Genomic DNA, 27,492 nt, shown 5'->3' with positions numbered 1-27,492 from the left:
AACGTTAGAAAGATGTGCGTAAAAATTCTAGCAAGCCCTTCCTGCCAAAGATGGATTAATCAAACTATTAGAATGCTAATGTAGGAGATTGAGTTTATTCAACAAGTATTTACGGAGCCCTTACTATGTTCCAGGCACTACTTTAGGTGCTGAGAGTATGTTGCATTGGTTAAAAATATACAAAATTCCTGTCTTCATTGTGCTTACACTCTAGAGAAAGGATACAAGACAATAAACATAATAAGTAAGTAAGTTACATAGTAATTTAGAAGGTGATAACTATTACCATACAACAAAATAAGAGCAGTCATTGAGAATGAATGGTGACATGTCTTATCTGGAAATTTTCCAAAACCAGAAGAGGAAAAAGTAAACTTCTATCTTGGAAGACTATATATATATATATCCGTACATAACAAAGGAAAATATTTCTGGCTTTTTAATGTCCATGGGATTTTCAAGCAAGAAATTAAAGGGATTTTTAAAACATGAAAGTGGTACTGAAAACTGGGAAAAGTAGCTTTTGCAAAATATGTGCTCAATACCAAGTTATTGAGGCAGTGAGATCTGTGCTTACTGCGGGAGTAGAAGCTTCCACAATCCTAGCAAATTCCATGATTCTGGTCATACTGCCAACCACAGTGGATCTGGAGAGCCAAGTGGGCCGAAGAAAGGCTGCTAGGGACAGACAAGAACTCAAATAGTTTGAGATTTTTTTATTTCCATTTCCTTTTTTAAAATACAGCACCCTGTTTTTTATTGTGTTAAAGGGTGAGCTCATTAAAAAGGAAAACTGAAAAAAAAAAAAAAAAACAGGAACACCCACATTTCCAACTCCACCTGCCATCTCAAATTGTTCAAGATGCACACATGTTTATTGTATATCAGTAGACCTAGCTCTTTCCACAGTTATCAGAGGTTAACACAAAACTACCAGGGATATGTATTTCCTTTCATTTAAATTCAAATTCCATTCCAATAAAGCAACCAAAACAACTAACGTCTAGTTTTTTAGCTTCTGGGGAATTAGGTTCCCAGGTAAGAACTGAAAATGGAGAAAAAATTGTGTTGCCATCTTTATTCAGAACGTCATTATTTTCAGCAAAACGGGGCTGAGGCAGAAAATCCAGGTTGCAGGACTGGGAAAAAAGGAGTGTCTGCCCCATGGGACACTTATAAATTGTTCACTATGACAGCAGCCCTTTCTAGAGGTATTAATGTCATTAGGTTGTGATAATTCTCCAGAAACCCCAACAGCCCTGGATTAAGAACATCTGGAAATTGTTCAGATGACACAAATTTCTCTGTTTCCTGCTGTTAAGGCTTCCATGATGCCTCTCTGTGGCATCTACCACCTCCATATTTTTCTTTTCAAACCTCCTCCTTTCAAATCAGGAAGTATACATAAAGTGCAAGTAAGGTTCATTCCCTCGCTGTACTCCTAGGCTCTTCTCTTGATAGTATTACCCAATCTATCAGGTAAACCGCTGGCCGAGTAGGATGTCTGCAGGATGTTAGCAAATGAGTTCATCTGGCAAAGAGAGTATCTGAAGATCAACACAGTCTTGGCAAGAAAACATGAAGTACCACACACAAGACAGGGATGTGAAGGATGCAAGAAGTAGCAGGGAGATTGTTGTCACCGAAGAGGCCATCTTTGGATCTCAAAGAATTTAAGAGAATTCAGGAACCATTACTAAAATGAACAAGGCCCGCGGATTTCAGAGCACGGTCAGTCTTCAGTGAGGGCAGACTCAGTTTTCCCTGGGTTGGGGACAGAAAGGAGAATAAAGAGGGCATGGAGTCAGCTCTGATGAGTTTTATGTCACAAATGTCACCAAAAAGCCTCCAGTAAACACTTCCCATCTTGTATAAGCCTCCTAATAGAGCTCTGCAAAAGGATTCTCTCTTGACTTTGCAATGGGATCTTTCCCATATGCCTCACAGACTGTGGAGGAACCGGGTTTACATCCAGCATTGGCACCTCTTGGGCTAATGCTGAGCATAAGTTGTATGAAGTGTGGCCTCACTCACATATCAGAGTTAAGCAGTGTAGGTCATCTGGAAGAGAAAACAAACTGAGATTTCCTGGGTGCAATTTGGAGACCACTTTGGTATTTGAGAGGTATACAGTCCAAATGAGTTATAGGCTTGGCAATATTGTATATGTTTCCTTACTGCAGGATCTCTTAGGGCCTTAATTTAAGATGCTAGTGAGCAATGTGACTCTTTAAGACAGGCATACAGCATGCAACATTTCCCACATTTCTGGGACCAGGAATTTACCAACTTGGCAGGATTTGTGTTTTAATGCAACGTATTTTGGGAAATGCTGCCTTCTGATACTGGTTGGAAGGGATAGGAATAGTGCTGTTATATTCAGTTTATATTACATGAGCCCTGCTGTTATACTGAGAGTCACAGTCTCACCCAATATAATACATTTTGCCATCATAACTGGGTTCCATTATATTTCCTTTGCAATATGCCAAAAATCATGGGCAAAATTTAATGTTACATTTGACTGGTTAACATTAATAGGAAAAAGTTAACTATTTCCCATCTATCATAAACCATCATACATTCAGTGGGCATTCTCAGGGGAAGCCCCTTGCATTGTTTCTGATTTTTCTAAGAGCCCTAAGGCCAAGGTTTCAGGATAAAACCCATCAAGATGTCATTATATATAAAGCTAAGCTGTAACAGATTGAACACAGCATGTTTAAAACTATATAAAATTGAATAAAAGTCAAGGATTAACTTGATCAAAAGTCACAGAAAATTATCAAACACATACTAGTTAAATTCCTGAATTTCTTTTTGGCTTCTGCCCTTTCTTCAGCATCAAAGTACCAGACAGTCATAGCATATCTGTGAAAGATAAGCAGATATAAGGAAAGAGGTTTAATGGTACTACTAGAAACACAAATGTCCTATAAATCTCACATTAAAAGTTTTAAAGTTTTCCCTATTATTAGAAGTCTACCCTGATTTATTTATTTATTTATTTATTGTTTGAGATGGAGTCTTGCTCTGTTGCCAGGCAGAGGCACAATCTCAGCTCACTGCAACCTCCACTTCCCAGGTTCAAGCGATTCTCCTGCCTCAGCTTCCCAAGTAGCTGGGACTACAGGTGCACGCTACCACACCCAGCTAATTTTTAAATTTTTAGTAGAGATGGGGTTTTACCATGTTGGCCAGGATGGTCTCGATCTCTTGACCTGCCCGCCTCGGCCTCCCAAAGTGCTGGGATTACAGGTGTGAGCCACCATGCCCGGCCTGTCTACCCTGATTTTAATTTAAAATTCACTTCTCTGGTTTTAATTCTATTTCAATGTAATAAAATGCATAAGGAATTCCAGGTATGTGCCAGAAATTATCTTGGGCATTAGGAATTCAAATTCCCTGTGATCAGATCTTCCTCTGCGATCTCAGGCTCAAAGTAGGGGAGAGAGGTGATTTTGCAATATTGCAACAGGTAAACATGGCCTCTACAGAAAGCACTAGAAGGGAGTCATTCTGCTAAAGACTGGGAGACCCAAGTTGGTGGCGAGAACATAGAAAAGAGATGACATTTGAGTGAAGCTTTGAAAAACGACTTACGTAAATCACAGTATGTTTAAAACTCTTGGCTGGCTTTCTTTAGTTTTGGACATCGAGGCAAAATTGCAATTGAATAATAGTAATGCCCCAGAGCTTTCTACTGCATCCCCACTAATTCGCTTTATCCCATCCATTGGATAGACTGTAATGGGAGCCATTTTATGCTTGGTTTTTTTTTAAGTTTCATTTTGTAATGATTTTTAGCTACTGAAATTTCTATAGCACTTGAGTTTTTTTCAAGGGCCTTCTCATCAACATTTGCTAATGTTTTCCCTGTAAGGCCAGTCATCATGAGATTGGGGAACAACCAAAGACTTCTGCCACAAACAATACGGTTTAGTTACATACCCCATAAAACACAAAAGCTGACTTCAGTGGTAGAATTCGTTCCCTGCTCGTCTAGAAGACATTCCAATTTGGCAGTTAATATATAACTGGGTTTGGGGCTAAGCTGTGTGACTTCCGGAGGAGGACACATGTGATCTTAATTTAATTAGGCTTGTTAGGGTTTAATCATCATCCTACCAAAACTCTCTCCTCCTGCCCCTGAATGCTAGTCTCAGTATAAGCTGCACTCCATAGCCCTCCAATGCTGCCTGGCTTATTGCTTTAGACACAGACAAAGGTAAATGAGAGGCAGAATTGAGAATGAAGATTTTTATCAAGATTGTCTAGATTGGTCCTAAATAATACTAAGGTGTTCAGTTACTCTGAGAATCTTCACGTGCACATGATAAAGAAAAGATTAATAAAACATCCAACTGTTGGACCATGGACACAGCAAGCCCAAGCCAATTTCAAACCAAGGAAAAGACAAAAAGAGAAAGTCAAAACAAATTACTCTTTCTTTTCTCAAGGTTCCTTCTCTGCTTGCAACTAGCGGCTTGTAAACTCATCCAAAGTAACCAGGCAGAATTCCTGATATGTGACAGCCAACATTCTCTAGGCATAGTTCAACATTATGTTTTTTTTTTAAAAAAAAAAAAAAAAAAGGGAAAGAGAGATAAGAGAAGGGAGGAAAGGAGAGAAGAGAAAAATACTTTTGAGAAATTGGAATCCAATATGCTCACCTAATAGAAAACAACTTGTTAATAGTACTTTCAAACTGAGGTTAGCTTTGGTATGCTAAAGAATGCAAAGTTTCCCCTTTAATTTCTGTAGACTCCAAACAAGTTTGCTATCAGCTATGGGGTGTGGTCAATCCCCCACATGCACAGGACACATATTTAGAGAGTTCTCTGGAACTAGGGTTTGTACGACAAGCTCCGGAAGAGGAATCATGGCTCCGGCTATTACCTGGTTGCATAAGAAGGCTGCACTTCGTGTGGGTTCCTGCGATCTGACCAGAAGAACAGGAGTCTGTCGAAAATGGGCTCCACATCTGCTATGAATGATTTCCCCTCTGGAAATATCCGCAGGATCCCACCATGTAGCTGAAAGACACAAAGAAGGGGGATCATTTCTTACCTCTCATGTGGTTTATCAACAACCATATTTCAGCCCCATTTAGAAACATGCCATCTGCTAACGACCACTCCAAATGCATGGTACCCCAGATTTTTACTTCAACCTCATAGTTTGTACCAATTTGAGATGGAGTTTCACTCTTGTTGCCCAGGCTGGAGTGCAATGGCATGATCTCATTTCACCGCAACCTCCACCTCCCTGGTTCAAACGATTCTCTTGCCTCAGCCTCCCGAGTAGCTGGGATTACAGGCGTGCGCCACCATGCCCAGCTAATTTTGTATTTTTAGTAGGGACGGGGTTTCCCCATGTTGGTCAGGCTGGTCTCGAACTCCCGACGTCAGGTGATCCGCCCACCTGGGCCTCCTGAAGTGCTGGGATTATAGGCATGAGCCACTACGCCCAGCCACTTCGTACCAAATTTTATATCAAACTTAGCTAGAGATATCTCCTTATTCACCTTAAACCGAAAAAAGCATTCCCACCCCCGACAGTCATAAAGCCCATGGATGTAAAATAGAGTACTATTAGATTGAATCATACATTTGCCAATATTTGAGTGTTTTCGACTTAAAAAAAAAATACCCAGCAATTTCACATGGTTCCACCTAACCATTAACAACTTTCTAAGAAAATCGTCACACATAACTTCCCCTTCAATTAGAATTTACAGCTCTTCTGAACTCCCTTAGCTCCTATCTGACCTCGTTAGTTGGAAGTTACATGCTCTTTTTTCTGAACTCTGAGACCACCTAATCTGCACCTTTTATCACAGATACCACTCTCTTCCTTGAATTACTTTTTTTTTTTACATGTCAACCTATTTTATCCTACTAGAATAACCATATTCAGAGTAGAGTTCAGGCCTCACACATCAATATTTCTTCATAATACAATGCCTGACACTAGCAGGAACTCAAATATTTGTTGAATGATTCCAGACCTTGCAATTTATTATTACCAATCTGATAACTTTATTCTCTTGTCTCTATCAGCACCTCTCAAGATTTTAAAGGAGACCTAATGGATGTATTCCAGTCACGTTACCAAACAGGGAGAAGACAGAGGCCTTTTCACTGATTCCGTGGTTTCCCAAGTTTCGTTTTTCTGACTCTGGATAAAATATTATTGCTTTACGACAGCCAGTATTTGTCTAATGAACAGGAAATTGAGATGCAGAAGGTTCAAAAGCCAAATAAGCTTGAAAAGTTATCTGACTTCCCAGACTCCTAAATCATTCTTAACTTTCGGAAAGCATACAGAGTCCAGATGAATGTCTGTAAGCATGGAACCAGGCTTCTTATCTCCATCTATCTATAAGTTCTATAATACAAAAATAAGCCACAAAGCCTTTGGCATTCACAAACCATAGTAAGCCACGGCAAGCAGCCATCAATGAGACATATCACCCCGAGGGAGAGGACTGTGTGGGAAATCTCTCTTGGGGATGGTTTTATATCCTACAGCTCTATTTCTGTGGAACTTTCTCAATGCTGCTGCCGGGAGGGAAAAGTGTATATCCTATTCTGCATTGAGAGTCAGAGCAACTCTGAATTAAACTGAAAAAAATTAATCCTTAATCCTAATACCAAATTACCTTCCCTTCATCAACCACCCTTCCCAGAGTTAGGGTTAATAATCACCCTACCTATCCCCCTCCAAATTAACTTCATTGTTTTCTTCTTAACAACTTTAGGACTAATTCCATTGTCGCAGGAGGTTATGAAATGGAAATAGAAATGTTTCATCAGTGGGAGATACGGCAACTATGAACTCAATATAAACTCTCCTCTAAGTTAGCTGAATCGTTTTCCTATAGTTTCTAACCCCACACTCTACTCCCATTATTCAAAAGTACCTTGGCATCCCAATTCTTGTTCAGATAGTAGATGCAGGTGATGCAGCGACCATCACCATTAGGGTTGTCCACATGGCGAACATAACCTGTTCCATTTCCTGGATAGCAAGCCACCATTGCCTATGGAGAAATCCCAAGAAAGCTGGTTAACAAAGCTGAGACAGACAATCTTCTCCTCCCGCTGGTGAGCAGATAAGTAACACAGTCTCCTTGGGTGCTATGTGACATTTACAGGTAGTTGCTGGCTTCTTAATTCCATGTATGGTACATAAATTTGGACTCTTCTGTGTATAAGACGAATGGCCAGGTCATACTATGGCTCTGCCCAGTGGAAAGTAGTTCAACAATATTCCCATAGTTCTAGAACATTTTACACAGTCTTTCTTAAAGTAACCTATCTACATGCGCTATTTGCATAAGCTATTTGTATGCCCTGCCTTTCTTCAACACTCCTTTTTGGAAAAGCAGTTTCTAGTTTCCCATGCTACAAAATCAGTCACTAGTGTGGAGTTGAGGGATTATGACTGTTTAGCAAGTGCCCCTGAATCACTCACACTGTTTCAGAACAGTGGCTAAAGGGACTTGCATAGACAAAGTGACAGAACCAATCACCAAAGGAGGAAAAGGTCAGGCTTACTCAATAAAATGCTTAGGATAGAAGGAATAGAGGAAGATCAATAGGAAGCCGCACCCTAACTTGTTAACATAGACAACACAGGGAGATTCCTTTCAGGAAAAAAGCCATGCATGTATCTTAATATGTGTCTTCTTCCTGATAATTATCAAATCAGGTGATAATCTGAAGTTCTCTTTGTCTAAGTGCTATCTGTATCAACCAGGTGGAAGAATAAAGTAGAAAACCATACCAAAAATCCTACTGAAAATTACTATTAGAGAAAACAAAACTCTAATTGTTCCACGGGAAAAATTATAACACAGAGTGGGGAGGGGGAAGAAGGCAAAGCATAGAAAGCCAGTTCTTTTCTTCACAGGATACTGCCATGTTTTAAAAATATTTTTTATAGGGATGCAGTAGGTGCAAGGAAAATATTGGAACCAGCAACATAAGATGAGGACAGGGAATTTTTTTCCTGTTCTACTCACTGATGTATTCTTAGCACCTAGGACAGTGCCCGACATACAGAAGGTGTCCATCTAAAATGTGATAAATAAATCAATGAACTAGTGAATGGCTCTTTCTCTAAAGAGTAAGTTCACATTTTACCTAGATCAATAGCTATTTCTGTCATTTTAAAAGACCTATCTTCAAACATACATGTAAAGATCCAGGCCATATATTTCCTGATAAATGGCAGCGTTGCTTCATTGGTAAAATGACCATTTGAGTAGAGCCCCAAGCTAATGGGCTAGTGGTTCAATGAATCAACTTCAGCGTGGCTGCCGAGTCACTCTCAATAGTAGCATGAAAACATGGAACTAGGCATCACACGCCTTGCACACCAGATCGATAATAAGGCTGAATAGTAACTTGACTTTACAACAATTTTAAAGCTTAAATCACCACCTCTCTCAAACTTCATATCCTCATGCAGCAAACAATCCCCATATCCTGCCTTTGAACATCAAAATGTCAACGTGATGTCATCCTTAGAGCTCAAGTTAGGCTGTTAGCTTGAACATCTTTCAGAAGGTGAAACTGTGAGGCGACGTCAGCAGTAAAGATTTAACAAATGATGGCACCACTAAGCAAAGCACGGCTTGAGAAAAGGTGATTGGTAGCAAACAGAATTGATGGGCCTAGCAGGAGAAGAAGAGGTAAATAAAGTCACCTATGATGACTAAAGAATTACCCACCCCTGGAAGCAGCTATTAGGATTATAAAAGCCACCACAGAGCCAATAATGAAAGTCGCTTAAGCCACAAACAATTACAGGCTGGATTCCCTATTATCTCAGGCTCCCCCACTGAGTGTGTCTGAAAAGAAAAAGTATGACATCAATGCTATAATCTTATATGCTTAAACAGCTCTTCTCTAAGGAAAAGGTCAGTGGTCTGGATGCCTGCCATAGTTCACTCTGCAACTAACTGTGATCCCAGGCTGTCTCTTTCCTATAAAGAGGGGATTGGGTTACACAGCTGTCAAAGGCCCAAGAAGATCTAAGACTCGATCTAAGCATCAACCCTTGAAAAAGCAACATAGTTCTTCAGGTCATTAAGGAGTGTTTCTCTGCCTCAGAACTCAGCTCAGATTAAAATATTGAAGAAAAAAAAAAAAAAGATGGACACAAACTCACAAAAGTAAATCCTCTACTAAATGCTGCATCTATAACACACACAGAGACAAAGAGCCAATTCCAGAGGACTTACTATTAGGACAAAACCCCTACGTGTCAGCAAAGTATCTGACTGCTTAAGGGAGAGGCAAAGAGATAATTTTTTTGGCCAGAGTGAATATTCACCCTCTCTCCTGGTTCCAGAAACCACATGCATCAAGTTGGAAACAATGGAAGGAAATAATTTCGAGCATCAGTGGGCCAGTTGAGGCTACATTCGGCCAATTTTATCAGTGTGTTTTCTGGATGAGTGCCATAGGAGATGGGTCTTTGCTTGGGCACATTCCCAACTATTTGCTCGTCTTTGACAGGGTCTAAAACCATGAGGCTAAGGATGCACCGAGAAGCAAGCCTGACTTCAATAACTAGCCATTCACTTCTGTGCCAATTTGTGCACGGGGCAGTAACAAACTCCGGAAGCAGATCAGTCCAACCGAGTTGCTATCTAAACCTCATCAAGCCGGGGAAGGGATTTAGTGTTTAACAGAAGAGAAGCCTTCAATGCTTTATTGTTAAAAGAATGGGCCAGAGTAATTTAATGATCATATAACAAACATGCCAAGCAATAAATTGACACATATCAAGAGGATGCTTACTTTAGTACAGGCTTTTTATTTTCTAAAACTTCCTGCCTACATTAATGTTTGAAGTTTACGCAAGTTTAACACATCAGTGTCATCTACAGCAGCACATAGAGTATAGTCCTATAGTTCTATTCTTGGATATGCTGATAAATCCACGTGTCCCCTTACACGTTTACCGTTCTTCTATCCACTGACATTATATAGTGTACCCACCTCACCTCCCACCATCCCCATTCCCAGATGCCTCTCCTTAGCTCTGTAGCAATAGGAAATGAGTGGAGAGGTGAATCAGGCAGGCCCAGGCTGGCTCTAGACCAGAATATGTGCTCTAGACATGTATGCAGCCATGCCCAGACAAGAAATGTATATGTATTCTTTGAAGATATACACAGATACATAGAACCGTAACAGTCAAAACCCAGTATAAAGAAGTGGTCCCCAAATGCCACAGGTGGAAAAGAAAACAGTAGTTCTCTTAAGAGTTACCAGCGAGCTGACTTCATTAAAAAAACCTATCTCATCAAGTCCAAAGGTAAAGTTGAAAAATAAAAGTCCAGGATTTCCATTCCAATGCCTAAACAGAATGCTCTTGAATGCCATCAACCGCAGCTTGACTGCATGTAAAAACCATTTCAAAACCTTGGCATCAGTGACCTCCACCATCCACTCAGCAATGATGATCATTTTTTCAGACCCACAGGTGAGAAGGGGGTACACCCACCCTGCAGTTAGACGTACCACTTCTCTACTAACAGTTGCAACTTGTATTTTCATAGAAATGTATTTTACATTGCTCATGATTCGAGACAGATTCGCTAGTATGACTCAATCTTGAACAAGTTACAATAAAGTGGCATTTTATACAAAATTTAACTCACCAAATTAAAGTATTAATTAGATCTCATTTTATTTGCAAAATTTGCAATAAATGAAAATCCATTGTTTAAGATTTGTTGAGAATAGCACGATTTCAAAACTATCTGGTTGAAGGAGCTTTAAACTAGTATTCTGATCTACTGACAAATGCTAGACCCCCTCTAGCTGCTAAGTAGAAATACCAGCCAACCTTTGTAAGGATTCATTTTGAATTAGGCATGGTCTTGAGCAAAGCATACTTTGAATAAAATGCAACCTCTAAGTATGGGATAATCTGCATTTAACTTATTTACACCTTGGTTTCTTCATCTGTAAAATGGGTTTATGAAGACTCAGGGAGATAATCCACGTAAAATGCTTAATGCACGGCCTGGCACACACTAAGTGCTTAATAAATGTTAGCTATTTTAAAAGATGATGTGTTATGTTTTTCTTCCCCTCAACTGAAGCTGTAGAATGTCTCTTCTTCAGAGACCCAATTCTACTTCAGTGTTTTGTAGTTTTGAACCCAGGACTGGCAAACTAAAATAGCTTTCGATGTTTGCGAATAACAAATGATTGAAGCCAATCAGGTATACGTGAGTCAGAACTCTGGTGTCTGTTATGCCACCTACACTGAGGGGACTTGCTGTTATTTTCAATGAGAGCAAATCTTCAGATTTTATGAGAGTAGCAGGCAATCAGATTTTTATGTAAACTCTCCTGAATATTGTTGATCCCAACTTTTTAATCAGGGCTATAAATAAATACACACACACACACACACACACACACATATATACATATATCAGGCTATATTTTGAGATCACTGTGTGAGGACTTCCAAGAAGTAGCTACTTTGAGACAGCTGCTGAGTGGGCACCTTCCCCATCTCTCTCCACCAGACTCAAACACATCCTGTCCAAAGACAATGCCTCATCCTGAATGCCATCCACATTCCAATTGCATCCTCACACCTCGCTCCATCAAGTCCTTCCCCCACGTCCACCCAGTACAGAGCAACAGAGACCCAGGATCCTTCCCTTCTCCACCATAAGGCACAACGACACAGGCACAACAACACAGACAACTAGATGTGTAAAGAGTTGGGGGCTGGGCGCGGTGGCTCACGCCTGTAATCCCAGCACTTTGGGAGGCCGAGGTGGGTGGATCACAATGTCAGGAGTTCAAGACTAGCCTAACCAACATGGTGAAACCCTGTCTCTACTAAAAATACAAAAATTAATCGGGCATGGTGGCGCACGCCTGTAATCCCAGCTACTCAGGAGGCTGAGGCAGGAGAATCACTTGAACCTGGGAAGCGGAGGTTGCAGTGAGCCGAGATTGCACCACTGCACTCCAGCCTGGGCGACAGAGCAAGGCTCTGTCCCAAAAAATATAAATAAATAAATAAGAGTTGGGAGGAAATACATGAGGCCATGCACCTTCTTTTGCTTGGAAAAACAGCCAAGCAACTCATCACAACGTAGACTGCGATAGCTGAAGTTTTCTGGCCAGAAATGGGTCTCATTTATATTCGGGTGACAACAGCCTAGGTGACAAACTTGCCAATGTTTTTAGTCAGCTGTGGGTAGAGGAGCTGAAGGCTACGCTTCCAGGGCTATTTTTCTAGGTGGTTTATGTTCAGCACACATTTTAACACACACCTTGACAGTGGCCAGTGAGCGGGGCATCCCCATGATCACATGCTTTAGGTCCTGCCTTCATCAAGGCACCCTGCTGATGTAGGGGCCCCATTTGGTAATTCATCTGAGGGAGGAGAAAGGGGATTAGTAACTGGAACAAAGGCACTATATGTGCTAGCAGCAGCTCTAAAACTGAAATTCTTCTATTTAAAAAGAAAGAAAAACCAAAAAAAAACCTTTACGTATTCAAACTGCTATATGCAGACATACTGGAGGAAAGGCTGGAGAAAAAAAAAAAAAAAACCTGAATGAGACATGCTCTTTACAAGTTTTATTAAAAAAAAAAAAATCTAAAGACAAATTAAGCCAAAATGTCTAATTCCATTATTTTTCACTTGGCTCTGACAAGGAGTGAGAGAAAAGAACTCAAAAAATCATTTGCGACTTAAATCTGGAGGACATGAAAAGCAAACTGGAATTACTACTTTAGCCTTCTATCATCTCCCTTGTTCAGGGATATGTGATCTTCAAGGACATTTTGTGGGATCTACTGTTGTCAAGTAAATTAAATTCCTGCAGAACAAGGTTCACGGGGCCTCTTTACAAGACGATGGCAACTATGCAAAGCTTTCTCCAAGTTTTAAGAAAATATCACTGACACAAAGTTCACATTTGCTGCCAGCTGGTCTTATCCTTTATACAGAATTGAACAAAAAAGGTCTCAATGTGATGACGAAGCAGTGCTATATTAAAAGTGCTTTAGAATTTTTATACATTCAAACTCTGCCTAGACAGGCATGAAGAAAATAGTTGTAGCAAACGTGAGCTCTTAGAAAAGTAAGAAATTTTGTGTAAACTGTTATCAGTTATCTTGGCATCTTGCTGGTTATCTTTGCTGTTGATTAACAGCAAGCCTAGCTATTCTATTTCCTGACTTCTAGTGCCTCTAGTTACAGACTGATGTAACAAAATGAGGGGAAAAGAGAAAATACACTTTTGATGGGCCATAACACAAGCTGTGTCCAGCCACCATGTTCACCTTTCTGAAGCTTCAGCATCTCACCAGACCATTTGCAAGATTCAGAATACCAGACAAATAACTGTCAGGTAGGCAATCCTTTCAATAAACCTCAAATTATTCATGAAAATGTTTTTTACTACTCTACTTCCACAATGCAGACTACTTCTGCCTTCCTCATTTGTCCTAAATCCACACTAAAAGTAATTCCTCTCACAGAACCTACTTACTCAGAACACTGCTACACATGACCTCCCTCCCAAGGTAGAACAACAGTCATCACGTAGCTACACCTGAATTTTCTAATACTGTAGAAACTTCAGAACTTCTGAAAATAAAAAATAAGAAGTAATAACCAACTCTCGGTTGCTTTAGTGAAGTGGGTCTGCCCACACCCTCCTGGTCAGGCGAGAGCACCCTGCCTGAATAGCAGAGAATTTACCATCTTCACTTTAAAACCTGTCCTCAGATGAACTTGGTCCTAGCTTCAGGATCATTAGCTACCCAGAGTGTGGAAGCATCCATCTAGTTCTCCTGGGTCAGTGATGATAGTTCTACCAGGCACAATAGCCTTTTGAGATTCTTACATTAAAAGGATGTAAGAAATATGCACGCACACACAGAAGTCTGCACAAAATTCCAGGGGGTTCAAAGGCCTCTAAAGTTGAACTGTGCTGGATCAAGATTCTATTCCAGGAGATCCCGCATTTCATGCACGACCTTCTGAGTGAATCGCCCTCCCCCAAGAAGACACTGAAAGGCTCAGAGGCCAGGAATATCAGAGACTATTGTCATTCCTTTCGGCATTGTGGTTAATTCTTCTCCTTGGAGGGGATTCAGCCAGAGCCCATGCAATTAGGCACAGTAAACAGGCCCGGCAACATCGCCATATTAATACAGGGTGTTTGGGTTTGGGCAGGCCGCCCTTCCCGTGGAGGACTGGCTCTAAGCCAGCAGGGTGATGGCTGAGTGACAGGGCTACGTGCGCTGCGTGAGGGTGGCAGCCAGCCCACACCCGAGCACACTGCCAGGCAGCCTGAGCTGGGAACGGACACTGGGAACCATCCCCCTCCCCCATCGCTACCCCAGTCACCAGAGAAATGTTTTCAACCGGGCTTCCTCACAATTATAAAATCAGCCAAGGTCAGTCCAGCCCAGGGATAAGGACATCAAGACGCATTTAACCATTTCCTTTCTGATGCCTTTCCCCAAATATTAACAGCACTGTTTCCTGAGAATTCATGTAGCCGGGTGGCATTTTGCACATATCTTGTTTAATTTCCTGGTTACTCGGAAGGTGAGCAGCAGTGTGTGCCCTGAGTCACACTGCTCCAAGTCCTTGGTAGAAGTCATTAACCTTAGAAGTTACCCTATGGACCTAGAAGTTATCACAGGTATTTCTATAGAGAAACATAATATTCAGCTTCCTCTGATATGAGAAAACAGCCTTATCAGAATAATAAAACATCACCTATGGCTCTCTAAAGGCTTTGAGCATAACAGAGACAAGTAATACTTGTGACTGCAGGCCCATCAGAGAATGGAATATTTGAAATTTTCATCTGAACTTAATCTTAAAATACTTAGAGTCCATAACTCAAAATAATTGGTAAGACAAGACTTTAATAATGGATAATATATGAAAAAACGAAGTTACCAGTCAAAACGTCATGAAAAATGCCTTGAAACAATCATCTTTTTTTTTTTTTTTTTTTTTTTTTTTTTGAGACAGAGTCTTGCTCTGTCACCCAGGCTGGAGTGCAGTGGCGTGATCTCGGCTCACTGCAAGCTCTGCCTCCTGGGTTCACGCCATTCTCCTGCCTCAGCCTCCTGAGTAGCTGGGACTACAGGCGCCCACCACCACGCCTGGCTAATTTTTTGTATTTTTAGTAGAGACGGGGTTTCACTGTGTTAGCCAGGATGGTCTCGATCTCCTGACCTCGTGATCTGCCTGCCTCGGCCTCCCAAAGTGCTGGGATTACAGGTGTGAGCCACCGCGCCCGGCTGAAACAATCATCTTAAAACAGGAGAAACCTACATATGTATTTCAGCACTTGGAAAAACAGATCTGCTAAATGAAAGAAATGACACACAGCAAGTTAGCGTAGATTAGAACCCATGAAATTCAGTGGCTATATTTATTTACTAAACAAATATTTGTATAGCGTTTACTATGTGCCCAACACTGTTCTGTGTGCTTCACAAATCGGACCTCCTTCACACTCCTAACAACCGCATGAGGTAGGAACATGATCTCCATTTTACAGATGAGGAAATGGAGGCACAGAGAGCTTAGGTAACTTGCCTTTTTGAACCCAGTTGGTCTGGCTGAAGAGTGTGAGGTCTTAAGACATGCTTTACCAACTCAGTTTATCTAATGTCTGACATTAGCAAATTCACCCCCACCTCATTTTTGAGGGAACTAAGATTTTGGTTCTACTTGAAATATTTGACTTCACCTACCTCATCCTTGTCTATCACCCTTCCAGAGTGATAGAAAAATCACAAAATACAAACAATTGCAAGAATATTTTTTAAAAGACTGTGCTTGGTATTCAGTCTGTAAACTCAAAGATCCAAAGGGGGAATTTTAACAAAGGCAAGAGGCCAAGAAAATTGACCCTACTTGTCCAAGTCGTCTTGTCTTTGCTTTGGTTATTCCCAGTGCAGGTCAACTTCAAGCCCACCATAAAATCTCTGTAGCCCCTGCAGGGCCCACATAGGCCTCAAATGCAGTTGTCTTGCCAAAGGCCAGACATTCACCTCCATTCACCATAACAGGAGGGAATTGGTTCCAAAATTTGCTTCAATTCTAGTTCTGGAAAATTAAATATGCTGGTACAAATAATAGGCTATAAATGTGAACTAAAAATCTGTTTTGTTTTGTTTTGTTTTGTTTTAGCAATAAATAATCTAATGTCTGATCAACTGACCTCTGACTTTCTTGTTAACAGGGAAACTGTAGGAAGATACGTCACCATCCCTATCTAATCTCTTCTTAATGCATTAACTTTACTCAATGGTTCTCAAACTTTAGCATGTATGAGATCACCTGGAGAACTTGTGAATTTCTAACTCAGGAGGTTTGGGGAGAAGATGAAGAATTTGCATTTACTACATGTTTCCAGATAATGGTGATGCTTCTTATCCAGGGACCACAGAGAACCACAGTCCTTATATGGCAAAGTCGAGAGTTTTTGTGCAATGCTTCACCCTAAATGATAAAGGTAAAGAGGAATTAGTCAATTGCACTAGTTAATTTGGGGAGCTGAAAGTGGGTGGGTAGAGCAGTAATGAGGAGAATTACTCTGGCAGTTTCTGGCATCAGCTTTGCAGTGTCATTCCCGAAGCTGGCAGGAAACTTTCCAATTGTAACTTTCTAGCGTTGCTGTTTTGTGTTGGGCTCTGCCTCTGAGGATTACTGTCATATCAGTGCTGGGGTTGAATGTTGGTACGAGTCTACTCTCTCCAGGAATCAAATAAAAGGCACTGAAACCAACTGTTTTCCTTCTCAAATGGAAATGTCATCTCAATTTTAATTCCTTATAATCCTAGAAGTAGACATATAGTATTATTGTGCCTATGTTATAGATGACGAAAGTGGGCTCAGAGAACTGACTTGCCCAAGATCATAGGAAAATGAAATAAAATCTGAAGTGCCCATCCTAATGTCAAGTGGTAGGTGCTGACCAAATTTAAGTTCAAAAATGAAAACAAGTATCTAACTCATCCATAAAGAAGTGGAAATGGAGGATTGTGAAACTTGCCAGGGGCTGAGCTAGGACCAGAACCTGGGGCGCTAAGCCTCATGGCCCTGGCATCTCTGAGCCAGACCTGTAGGTATGAGCTGCCAGGATCCAGGTGTGACTCAGGTTTTTCTAGGGTGAAGCCTAGGATTTCAAAACTGAGAAAAAAAAAAACTTACAAAGCTAAGGTCCTCCTTTGAGATGGTCTCACATGTCACTCTAATAAAATATTTAAATACTTAGGCATCAACTTAGAGACTAAGCTGCAGCCACCCATCTTCCCCCGTCATTCCCCACAACCTCCCAAAAAAAAAAAAATTCTAGCTTTTTTTTAATACTCCAATATCCATCAAAATCAAAGTTCCTTTTGAAGACGAAATTAAGCCAACAAGCACCTATGAAGTATAAGGGACTGTTCTAGGCACTAAAAGTATATACAAAGCTTAACAGTCTCTGCATTCAAGGAATTTCTAAGCACATGGTGGGCAGCATAAACAGCCCAATAAATCCATGTACTGGGCAGCCTGGATTGAGCCACCACAGAGTTCTGGGGAGCAGAAGGGAAGACTTCAGGGAACAGGCACTAGAAGGAGGTAGAGATGGATTTTTGATGAGTGGAAGACAATGGGGAAGCTCATTATGCCTGGCAAGTTAGTTTCTAGCATTTCAGGGACTGGGAGAAAAGGAAGGCAGTGGTGGGAAATTAAGTGTAGAAAGGTCAGATGTGGTCAGATATAGAGGGCTGTCAAAGCTGGCTAAGTTTACAGTCTTTACAGTGTTGTATAGTAGATAACGAAGAAAGAGCGTGGTTGGATTTTTGGATTCTTTTGTTTTAAGCATGGAGACTACATGATTAGAATTGGGTTTGGGACTACTACACTCTAGCGAAAGTACATAAAATGGATTACAGGGAGAATAAGAATCAACGGCAAGTGATTTATGGTTACAGTAAGTTACTTTAAAAAACTTCCCCCCTCAAGGATTTTTCTACTAAGAAAGGGAAGAAAATTTAGTTTCAAAAAATAAAAGACAACTTGAGGTTCTATAGTGAACCTAAAAAGTAAAACTAAACAAAGAAAGCACAATAGGCCCTTCTCTAGCAATACTGCATGTTCTTGCCTGAATCTTCAATATTTTGTGTTTAAGAGGGGTTTTGTTGGCCTGGCCTGGTGGCTCACACCTGTAGTTTCAGTACTTTGGGAGGCCTGGGCAAAATGGCAGAACCCTATCTCTATAAAAATAAATAAAAGGGTCCCAAACAGTATATCCTTACAGCTTCCAAGCAATGCTCAAATGAAATTATCCTGACAACTTCAAAAAGATGGAACTTCAGGTTCTCATATTAGAATGAAAAATAGATGTCAGGTTCTCATATTAGAATAAAAAATAGATGTTATTGACACCTGGAATTCAGTTTTTCGTTTTGTCTTCTTCCCACTGACAAAGAATTGAGGTTACTATCATATTATTTGATTCTTTGTATCTGGAATTATTTTTGTATGGCAACAGTAAGTATTCTGGCCTCATTTTGTAAAGCAAAAATAATGTTTAATATGAGATAGGCACATGTACTCCAGAACCTGAGAATCATTGTACCTTGTAAAGAATCAAAAATTAGCTTGATTTAATAAGGAGGTATTGACACTGTACTGAACACGGAGAACACTAAGTAACAAGGTACCAAATGAATCCAATACAAGATCTGAAAGCCTGCATTATACACCAGCAAACCCAGGGTCTGTAAGCCTGGGATTGTGTTGGGACCAGGGCAGGAAAACATGTAGTCACTACAGACTCACCAAAAACAGGGACAGAAACTCACCCACAAATCAATATCGAAACAAGATGCAAAATTAAAGTAAGTGTCATACTGGTTTAAGATGGAAATAATCAAGAGAAAGGGGGTACAAATTCTATGTATAATTAACCAAGACAACTAATCTTGCTTGGCAAACAGACACATAGCACTGAATCTGAGCCAAATCAACGGCTCCTGGCAATCTGCCAAAGCTGAACTCCTTAGTCTGGCATCATAAAATGATTTGTCTGTTGTATTTACAATTCTAGTGCCTCTGGATTCAGCTACCCACTGGGCACCCCTGGCAGATGCCCAGCAAAATACATCTGAACTTTCATTACTGTCAGAACATGTGCGTTTGACAAACACTAGAGAAAGTGACACCCATTTCTTAGAGCAATATTAGCTAACAACAACACAGTGCTGCTACCAAGGAATTGTCAAGTCTGTTGCCGTAATAATTAACAAAAAATTAATAACCTTCTCCATAGTGTTAACCTGCAAGCTACTCCTTGGTCCTCAGTGGGCACAGATCAAAATGTAATTTAATTTACCTAGGGCTGCAAAGTTGGGTCAAAAGCAGAGGCCTTGCCAAACCAAACATGGCCCACAGGTGAGCAGCCTTCCAAGCTTTATCCGGAAGCACACAAGATGCTGGCAGTGCTTAAACTCTGCTGATTAGAGGTTGGGTAGAACTTCACCTTGACCTTTAAGCTTCCTCAGAGAAATCTTTCATACATGGTGTGGTCTTGGGATAGCTGTTTGTTACTTATGAAATTACAAGATTTTCCAGCCAGATTCAGGAATCAAGAAAAATTTTACCAATTTTGCCTGAGCTGAAGCAGAAAGGTTAGAAAGGGAAATCATTCATGATACTCCAAAGCCTAATGCAGAGACAGGCTTGCATAACTCCACTTAAGGGTGTTTATCAACTTTCAGTCAGAATTATATTTAAAATTCCCAAATAAAATGGTGATGCCACTGAATTAACCTACTGACCCTGGTCCCAGTCTATCTGACTCATGGACCAACCCCAGCCAGTGTAGCCCCTTCACTATTTCTTTTTAATTATTATTATTTTTTTTTTTTTTTGAGATGGAGTCTTGCTCTGTCACCCAGGCTGGAGTGCAATGGTGCAATCTCGGCTCACTGCAACCTCCACCTCCCGGGTTCAAGCAATTCTCCTGCCTCAGCCTCCTGAGTAGCTGAGATTACAGGCGCAAACCACCATGCCCAGCTAGATTTTGTATTTTTAGTAGAGACGGGGTTTCACCGTGTTGGCCAGGCTTGTCTTGAACTCCTGACCTTGTGATCTGCCCGCCTCGGCCTCCCAAAGTGCTGGGATTACAGGCATGAGCCACTGCACCCAGCCACCCCTTCTCTATTAAAGTACCTTTTACCCATCCCTTCCCAAGGATCTGCTCAAGATATCATCTCTCCAAATATGAAAACAACTGCTGAATGACTGGGACATTGGATAGATGTGATTTCTAATATCTCTCTAGCCCTAAAAACCCATATTATTAACATCCTGTATAGTTTTGATCACTTGTTCTAGTTGCTTCATTTTAAGTTAACAGAGAAATTGGAGAAAACTGAAAGAGAAACAATGACTAATGAGCGTAAACGTGCACTTTTTAACCAGAAAAAGAGAAAGAGTTGGTGACAACCCCTGCACACTACACTCAACCCTCAGCTTAGTTCTTCAGGTAGTTTTATAATCACTGGGCACTTCCCTTCCCCATCCATTGTCAGGTCTCCCACAGTGTGCAGCACTGAGTGATCTGTGAATGAATTAAATCGATATCCCCTTATTATCCACTTCACTGAAGCAGATAAGGTTATAGTGAAGTGGCCAGTGGCCCAAAATTGAGCAAAAGAAATTACAAATTAAACACACACACCCTCGTGCCTTCTTTGTTTCCAAGTGTCATTCACAAAATAGACAAAAAACCCCATGAAAACTTGCCCATTGGAGAGACTTGTTTCACTGTCACTGGGACTGTATTCTGTAAATTACTACTGTGGAGTAATTTCCTTCCTCCAGGAGCTAAGTTATTTTTAATACAAAAGCTTTTATAGGAATCCCTTACATCCTTACAGAAAGATGATCCAGAGCTTCAAACTCGGCACTCCTTCTCCCCAAAATACCTTATTCACAGTGTTCCAGAGCTTCAAACTCAGCACTCCTCCCCAAAATACCTTATTCACAGGTAGATTTTTAAGATTCTAACTGCAGAGATGCCATTTATGGTATCCAGCTCTCAAACTCTGTGCTCTAAGAACTATAACTCTCATGGGCCCTGGCAACCATATTTGTGATGCATGGTTTCCACATGCCTCCCACTGTGCCAGACTATGGCTGACAGGTCCCTTGAGCCAAGGTGAGACCATCAGACTTTCTCCCAGGCGATGAAAACAGGGATTCGGGAATGTTACTCAAGTCTCTGCTCGTCTGCAACTAACGGCTGAGGTGGCCATTGTGGGGCAGCCATCTTGAGCCATGTGCATGGGAGGGCAGCAAAAGCTGGATTGAAAAGAGGATAAGAAATGAAGAGCAAAAGCAGGGAAGCAAAGATGGAGGTCATGAGGCTCCTGAGAAAAGAACATACCAGGTGTCCTGGATGTTAAGGACTTTCTGGTTCCTAGTTCATACCTCTAAGCTTCTGAGAACCCTGACTGCATTTCTTGCACTTGGATCCTGAGAGATCACTTCATAGTATATTACTTCATTTTTCCCTTAACGTAGTTTGCAACCATGATAAGCTCCATTAAATAATGTATATTCCTGACCTCACATGAGAAGGGTGGGCCAAAACTGTTATTGCTCAACAGCAAGGAATAAACACACCACCTTGCAACACATCTTCTTTTATTCATAAATGTTTTGCTGTTTCGTCATTCCTCTTTATTGTTTCCAGGGGAGGACCAATCGGTCTGTTCACAATGCAGTCCTCACAATGCCATCTTCCAGAGCTAGTCTGGTCAGGAATCCTACGAACAAACCCTATCAATAAATGTTTTCCTAAAAATAACAGTAGAAGCCGGGCGTGGTGGCTCACACCTGTAATCACAGCACTTTGGGAGGCACCAAGGCAAGTGGATCACTTGAGGTCGGGAGTTAGAGATCAGCCTGACCAACAAGGAGAAACCCCATCTCTACTAAAAATACAAAATTAGCCGGGTGTGGCGGCGCACGCCTGTAATCCCAGCTACTCAGGAGGCTGAGGCAGGAGAATCGCTTGAATCCAGGAGGCGGAGGTTGTGGTGAGCCAAGATTGCGCCATTGCACTCCAACCTGCGCAACAGGAGCAAAACTCTATCTAAATAAATAAATAAATAAATAAATAAATAAAAATAACAGTAGGAAAACATCAGCACAGTACTCTATTTTTTTCTTCAAATGTACTCAACTGACCCACTTCAATGTTTGAGGGTTTTCTTAAGCCTAAGAATTAGTCAAGTGTGAATGAGACCATCCTACAATTCAAAGTATACGAAAGCATAAACTCGTTCATCATCACACCACCACCCCTGCACAGTATCCCACACAGGCCGAACACTCCATAACATTTGCTGAATAAATGAAAGGTCAGAAGTAGGAGAGAATGAAAGGAAATAACACAGTCTCTGGAGTTAGACAAATCTAGGTTGGGATCCCAAATTTCCCCTCTGGAGACTTAAAATACTGATGAAGGCTTGGAATTCCGCTAAAAATTTCATAAACATCATCTTATTTAATGCTTCTTCCTCCAACAGCTTTAAGGCATTATTTCCCTTCATTTTGCACCTGGTGTAAACCAAGCAACTTGCCTAAAGCCACAGAGTTAGTAACACTAAGCCTAAGCTCCTAGCCCCCACTTAAACTGTTTCTTACCACTGACTTTGAAACTTTGGGCACAGTATTTAATCACTCAATATGTTTAAGACTGTGTTTCTGAAGATTAAGCAAGATAGTATTTGTAAAGTCCATAGCACAGTGCCAGACAATACAAACTGCTCAATAAAAGGTAGTTCTTATTATTAGAGTCACTAACTAGTGAGTCTACAGTGAGCTGTTTGAAGCAGAGGGACTTTTCGTTCTAAAAATTATACATTCTCTGGAAAACAGCCATTTTCAAGATCTAGGCAGCCAAAGAAAAAGGAGCAAATTATGACCAATATTTATCTTGGATATGGTCTAAAATCTCCAAAAGGGAGTAGCGGATAAATCCCTTGCTAGCCTGAAAGCAATGATCACGCTTGAAGTTAGGGGGCGCCATACTGCTGTACATTACAGGAACCACTTCCCAAGGGGTCTTCAACACCCTTGGATTTTTCTCCAGCAAAGATGAGGTAGATAAATTCTGACCATTAACAACTTTCTTGGCAGGAAGCAGAACCATCTAATATTTCTTTCTATAATCTTCCACAATTTCAATTTTAGGTCCAGTGTATCTTTCTGTTTTACTCCCAATATCTTTGCTATTGCTTCATTGAGATAAAGGGCAATATTATATTATTCAATGATCTTTCAAAGTCTAGCAAAGAACAAAAAAAAAAAATGAAATTTGGGTAAGTGCATGAATAAGCATAACCTCAAGAAACTTAAAGTAGCTAAAAAAAAATTGGTCTAAAATAAATGTACATATTGGCAATTGTTGAAATTGGGTGATGGGAGCTCATTATATTAGCCTCTTATGTTTATGTATGTTTGAAAATTTCCTTAATTAAAACTTAAAAATAAATTTAAGGGCTGGGTGCAGTGGCTCACGCCTGTAATCCCAGAACTTTGGGAGGCCGAGGCAGGCAGATCATGAGGTCAAGAGATCGAGACCAGCCTGGCCAACATGGTGAAACCCCGTCTCTACTAAAAATACAAAAATTAGCTGGGCATGGTGGCATGCCTGTGGTCCCAGCTATGTGGCAGGCTGAGGCAGGAGAATCACTTGAACCCAGGAGGCAGAGATTGCAGTGAGCCGCTACAGCCTGGTGACAGAGCAAGACTCCATCTCAAAAAAATAATAATAATAAATAAATTTAAAACTTTAGTTTTTCTTGAAAACATGCGTGAAGGATGCACCGGTAAACTGGGTCTCTATCACTGCTCTGGAAAGCAGCACAAAATGAGGAGCTCGGTTGAGGGATAAAAAGTGAATGAAGAAAAAGAAGGAATAAATTAAGGTGAAACCAATATAAATCATGTAGAAATGGAAAGTGTTTCTACGATGACTTTAATAATGAACTTCAAACAAGAAACCCAAGACAACAAGACATCACTAAGGAGACTTCTGTATACAAGCAAAGTACACTTAAAAAAATTTTAACTACACTAGTTGTTTGCTCAAGCCTGGTTTGCATTTGGTTCTAATTGGCCAGGGAATATTCCAATGGAAAGGTAATTATCTAAAGGGCAGGGAGCTTTGTGACAAACCAGCCAAAGTAAACCTGGAAATCTGGGGGTGGGACAGGATAAATTTTCTTTTCAACTCACGATCACCTTCCGACAGGGTCACCTGAGAAGTTTTTCATTCCACCCAAAAGATAACCTAAAATTGATGAATCATATCTACAAGATCCTTCTTTCCCTTACCCTAACTTACACAGTGTTTTTCATTCCATTTGAGTTAAATTCTAGTCTGAAACTCTATCCCTATCCATTAAGTCAAAGCTAAATAAAAATATTTAACTTTCAATGTTAGTGGCCTCTTTCTATACCAATTAATCCTGACCTCCCTCAGAGCAAATTCTGCTCCTAGAATGATGAAGAAAAACTCCTAACACCTAAATTTACAAGCAACATTCAAAAACCCAATAAGAGGCCGTCTGCTCTTCCAGGTAGAAACTACCAGCATCTCAGCAACACTGAGGTTGACCCTTCCCCTCCCCGACCCACCTCCACCACAGAAGACAGCAAGGTCATTTAATGCAAAAATCAAACTATTCAAAGACGAATGACTATTCCACCACCAACATGATGGAAGAAGAGTGAAGAAACACTTTAACATCAATCTTCTACAGAGTTCAGCTAACACGGAATTTTTTTCCCCCAAAGTAAAATTTAGAAAGCAGTATCTTCTAAGATTTACTTTACTTGGGTGCATTAATAACGATGCTTTCAGATATTCTATTCATGGCCTCTTGGCTTGGAAGTTGTACAGCAAACTATGACTCCCCACTGCACTCATCCACCTCCACCCCTTCACTCCCACACGTTTCCAATCCTCACCACTTAGCCTTTATTCAGAGTGTTCCTCTCAGTGTATTAAAGAAATGAGAGAACAATGGTCTGTTTTGAGACAGGATCAGTCTTGAGACTGATTTGAGAAATACTAAATTTATTGTCAAAGAGTGGTACATAGGTGAGCGTTCATCTTCCCTCTCATGCCGGTGTACTCTGCTTCGCTGTTTCAGTAAAAGTTTTCCGTAGTTCTGAACGTCCCTTGACCACACCGTAAGACAAGTGCAAGTCACTCAGAATTGCCACTGGAAAACTGGCTCAACTATCATTTGAGGAAAGACTGAGAAAGCCTATCCCAAAGTAATGTACATGCACCAACATGGCGGTACCTACATGTTCCCGTTTTTCTGCCAATCTACCTGTGTTTCCAAGATAAATTACCACCCAGGGAGTCACTTCCTGCTATGTGAACAAAAACCCGGTTTCTTTCCAGAGGTGCTTGACTACTCTCTCGTGAGCACTTAACTGGTTGTTTTGAGTGGACTTTGCCATCAATTCATAGTTAGGAAAAGGAAGGTGGTGGTGTAGGGCTCAGCATCAGGAGAGAATTTTCAGTCAAGATGTTCTAACAATGTGCTGGGTTCCAGAGGGCAGAAGCAGCATTCAGAAGTGGAGTTTTACCCTTTCACACCTGCCCAACTCCACAAACCAACTGCCACATGGCAAAATCACAACTGCCTCCAGAATTCTGAGTGCTTTTGTAGAAATCTCTTCTGAACACAATGAAGGGCAGTATTAGGTGGCTTTAAAGTAGGCATTTAAGATCATGAGGACACGTGTGTCTCAGATGATACACAGTGTTTCTAACACCCTTTCCCGCCTTTGGATCTTTGAGAACCTCGTCTTAAAATCGGACCACAGCCACAGCTTGTCTGGCTTTTGTCACCCACAAGAGCCAATATTTCAAAGTCAACAGAAGGTCACCATCATGGTTCACGTGAGCCCCTTAACGTGGACTTTCGCTCAGAGGAGCCGGGGCGAGGGGTGGGGGGAATCAGCGAGTAGAGACAAACCAGGCTGACTTCGTGGTTAAAAAACAAAGTTCGCTTACAGCCCTGGGAAGTCGACATACAACCGACTCCGAGAGCCTCCCGTCCCCGCGGGGGCAGCTGCGGCAGGGCGCCGAGCGCGTCCTACCTTAGACCTCTCCTTGACGTAGTATTTGCCCAGCCGGCTCCCGCAGTAGAGGACCAGCCTGTCGATGAGGGACAGGAGGAAGCTGATGGCCTCGCAGCCCTCCTCGTTGCCCCCGATCCACGTGATCTGGTCGCCCCGCAGGTGTCGCTTGGAGACGCCGGCGCGCGGCCCAGCCAGCTGGCCGTCCCGCAGGGCCCCGGTGCAGTGCAGCTGCTTGACGCGCTCCAGGACGCAGTCGCCCACCACCTCGCCCAGGAAGTTATCCAGGTAGCAGAAGCCCACCTCGTGCAGACAGGGCACGATGTACTCCAGGGCAATTTTCTCGAGGTCCAGCCTCATGATGTGTCCCAGGGGCATCTCGCCCGCAGAATCGAGGTCCGGGATCCCCAGCGTGCAACCGGAGAGGGAACGATCTACACGAGCGCCAAGCCGAGGCGCGGGGAGCGTGGCCCGGGGTTCAGAAACCTGCAGCTGCCACGGTAACCGAGCCGCTGCAGCGTCAGGGACAAGGGAAAGTTTCTCGCAACTCTCGGGAGAACGGATCCGCGTTCGAGAACCAGCGGGAGTGGTGCGGAGCTCCACGACCCGTTTCCGGACTGGCCCGGCGAGCAGTGCGGCGCGAGGAGTCGGAGGGCGCCTTTTGGAGATGGGAAGCCACCACTGCCGCGACTGCGGCCAGACTCCGGGAGACGCTGAGGTCCCGCCCTTAAGCCGGCCGACTCCGCGCGTCACGGGCTCCGCCCCGGGACCGCCTCCGGGACCGCCCTTTCCCCCGCCCCGCTGCCCGTCACCCCCGCCTGCTCTGCCCCTCCGCGAAGGATCCCAGAGAGCCCGGCGCCAACCTTAGTTGTTTGTGACCAGGGGAGCGGCTGGAGAGCAGACTGAATTTTTAGAATGCGCTGGATTTGCATATTGTTTTGCATCAAATCACATTAACAAACTTGAAAACCTGGATCCCACACTGAAAATGTAAATAGAATTAACTGCCACATTCTGGGCTGGTCACCTCATAGACTTTTGAGCAAAATAATAACCCCAAAAACGAATATATTTATTAAGCAGTGGTCTTGTTCTACCTTTACCTGGTGTCTTTCCTTATTTACCCCATTCCTCTGCTGTTTGACCCAGTTCAAGCCACTGAGAGATTAGGAGGTATCTAGTTTTAACTAAAATTAATGCATTAACAAATATTTCCCTCAGCCCCTACTGTGTGCAAGGCACTATGTGCTTGAGGAGCTGGGGATGAGCACAGTGAAGAAATGCTGAGTC

The 27,492-nt window shown here is 41.8% G+C and overlaps 1 protein-coding gene across 3 annotated transcripts; it reads right to left on the bottom strand.

Moving 5' to 3' along the window:
• Nucleotides 1-701: 701 nt before the first annotated feature.
• EGLN3 (egl-9 family hypoxia inducible factor 3) lies at nt 702-27,082 on the bottom strand. 3 transcript variants are annotated; one of them, XM_055291553.2, is made up of 5 exons: nt 26,224-27,082; nt 6,926-7,045; nt 4,900-5,036; nt 2,798-2,871; nt 702-1,764 (listed from the first exon to the last, which is right to left on the bottom strand). In XM_055291553.2, exons 1-5 carry the CDS (start codon nt 26,578-26,580, stop codon nt 1,733-1,735), a joined length of 720 nt encoding a protein of 239 aa, XP_055147528.1. In that variant the 5' UTR covers nt 26,581-27,082; the 3' UTR covers nt 702-1,732. The 3 variants fall into 3 exon arrangements, with proteins under 3 accessions (XP_055147528.1, XP_063502022.1, XP_055147529.1); XM_063645952.1 differs by having other exon boundaries at nt 702-2,061; nt 26,224-26,919; XM_055291554.2 differs by having other exon boundaries at nt 26,506-26,914.
• Nucleotides 27,083-27,492: the final 410 nt, after the last annotated feature.

This window comes from Symphalangus syndactylus, chromosome 9 (genome assembly GCF_028878055.3).
Source record: "Symphalangus syndactylus isolate Jambi chromosome 9, NHGRI_mSymSyn1-v2.1_pri, whole genome shotgun sequence".
Classification (NCBI taxonomy): Eukaryota; Metazoa; Chordata; class Mammalia; order Primates; family Hylobatidae; genus Symphalangus; species Symphalangus syndactylus.
Note: the sequence above shows the minus strand (reverse complement) of the source record. Positions and strands in the feature narration are given on the sequence as shown.

Bases quoted from the DNA above. Each gene is read 5' to 3' on its own strand.
- EGLN3 (XM_063645952.1), bottom strand. From the start codon at position 26,580: ATGCCCCTGGGACACATCATGAGGCTGGACCTCGAGAAAATTGCCCTG. The intron at 5,037-6,925 runs GTACTTTTGAAT...TGTGTCTTTCAG, and splicing joins ACAAGAATTGGGATGCCAAG to CTACATGGTGGGATCCTGCG. The intron at 2,062-2,797 runs GTATGTGTTTGA...TTTCTCTTCCAG, and splicing joins GAAATTCAGGAATTTAACTA to ATGACCTACACTGCTTAACT.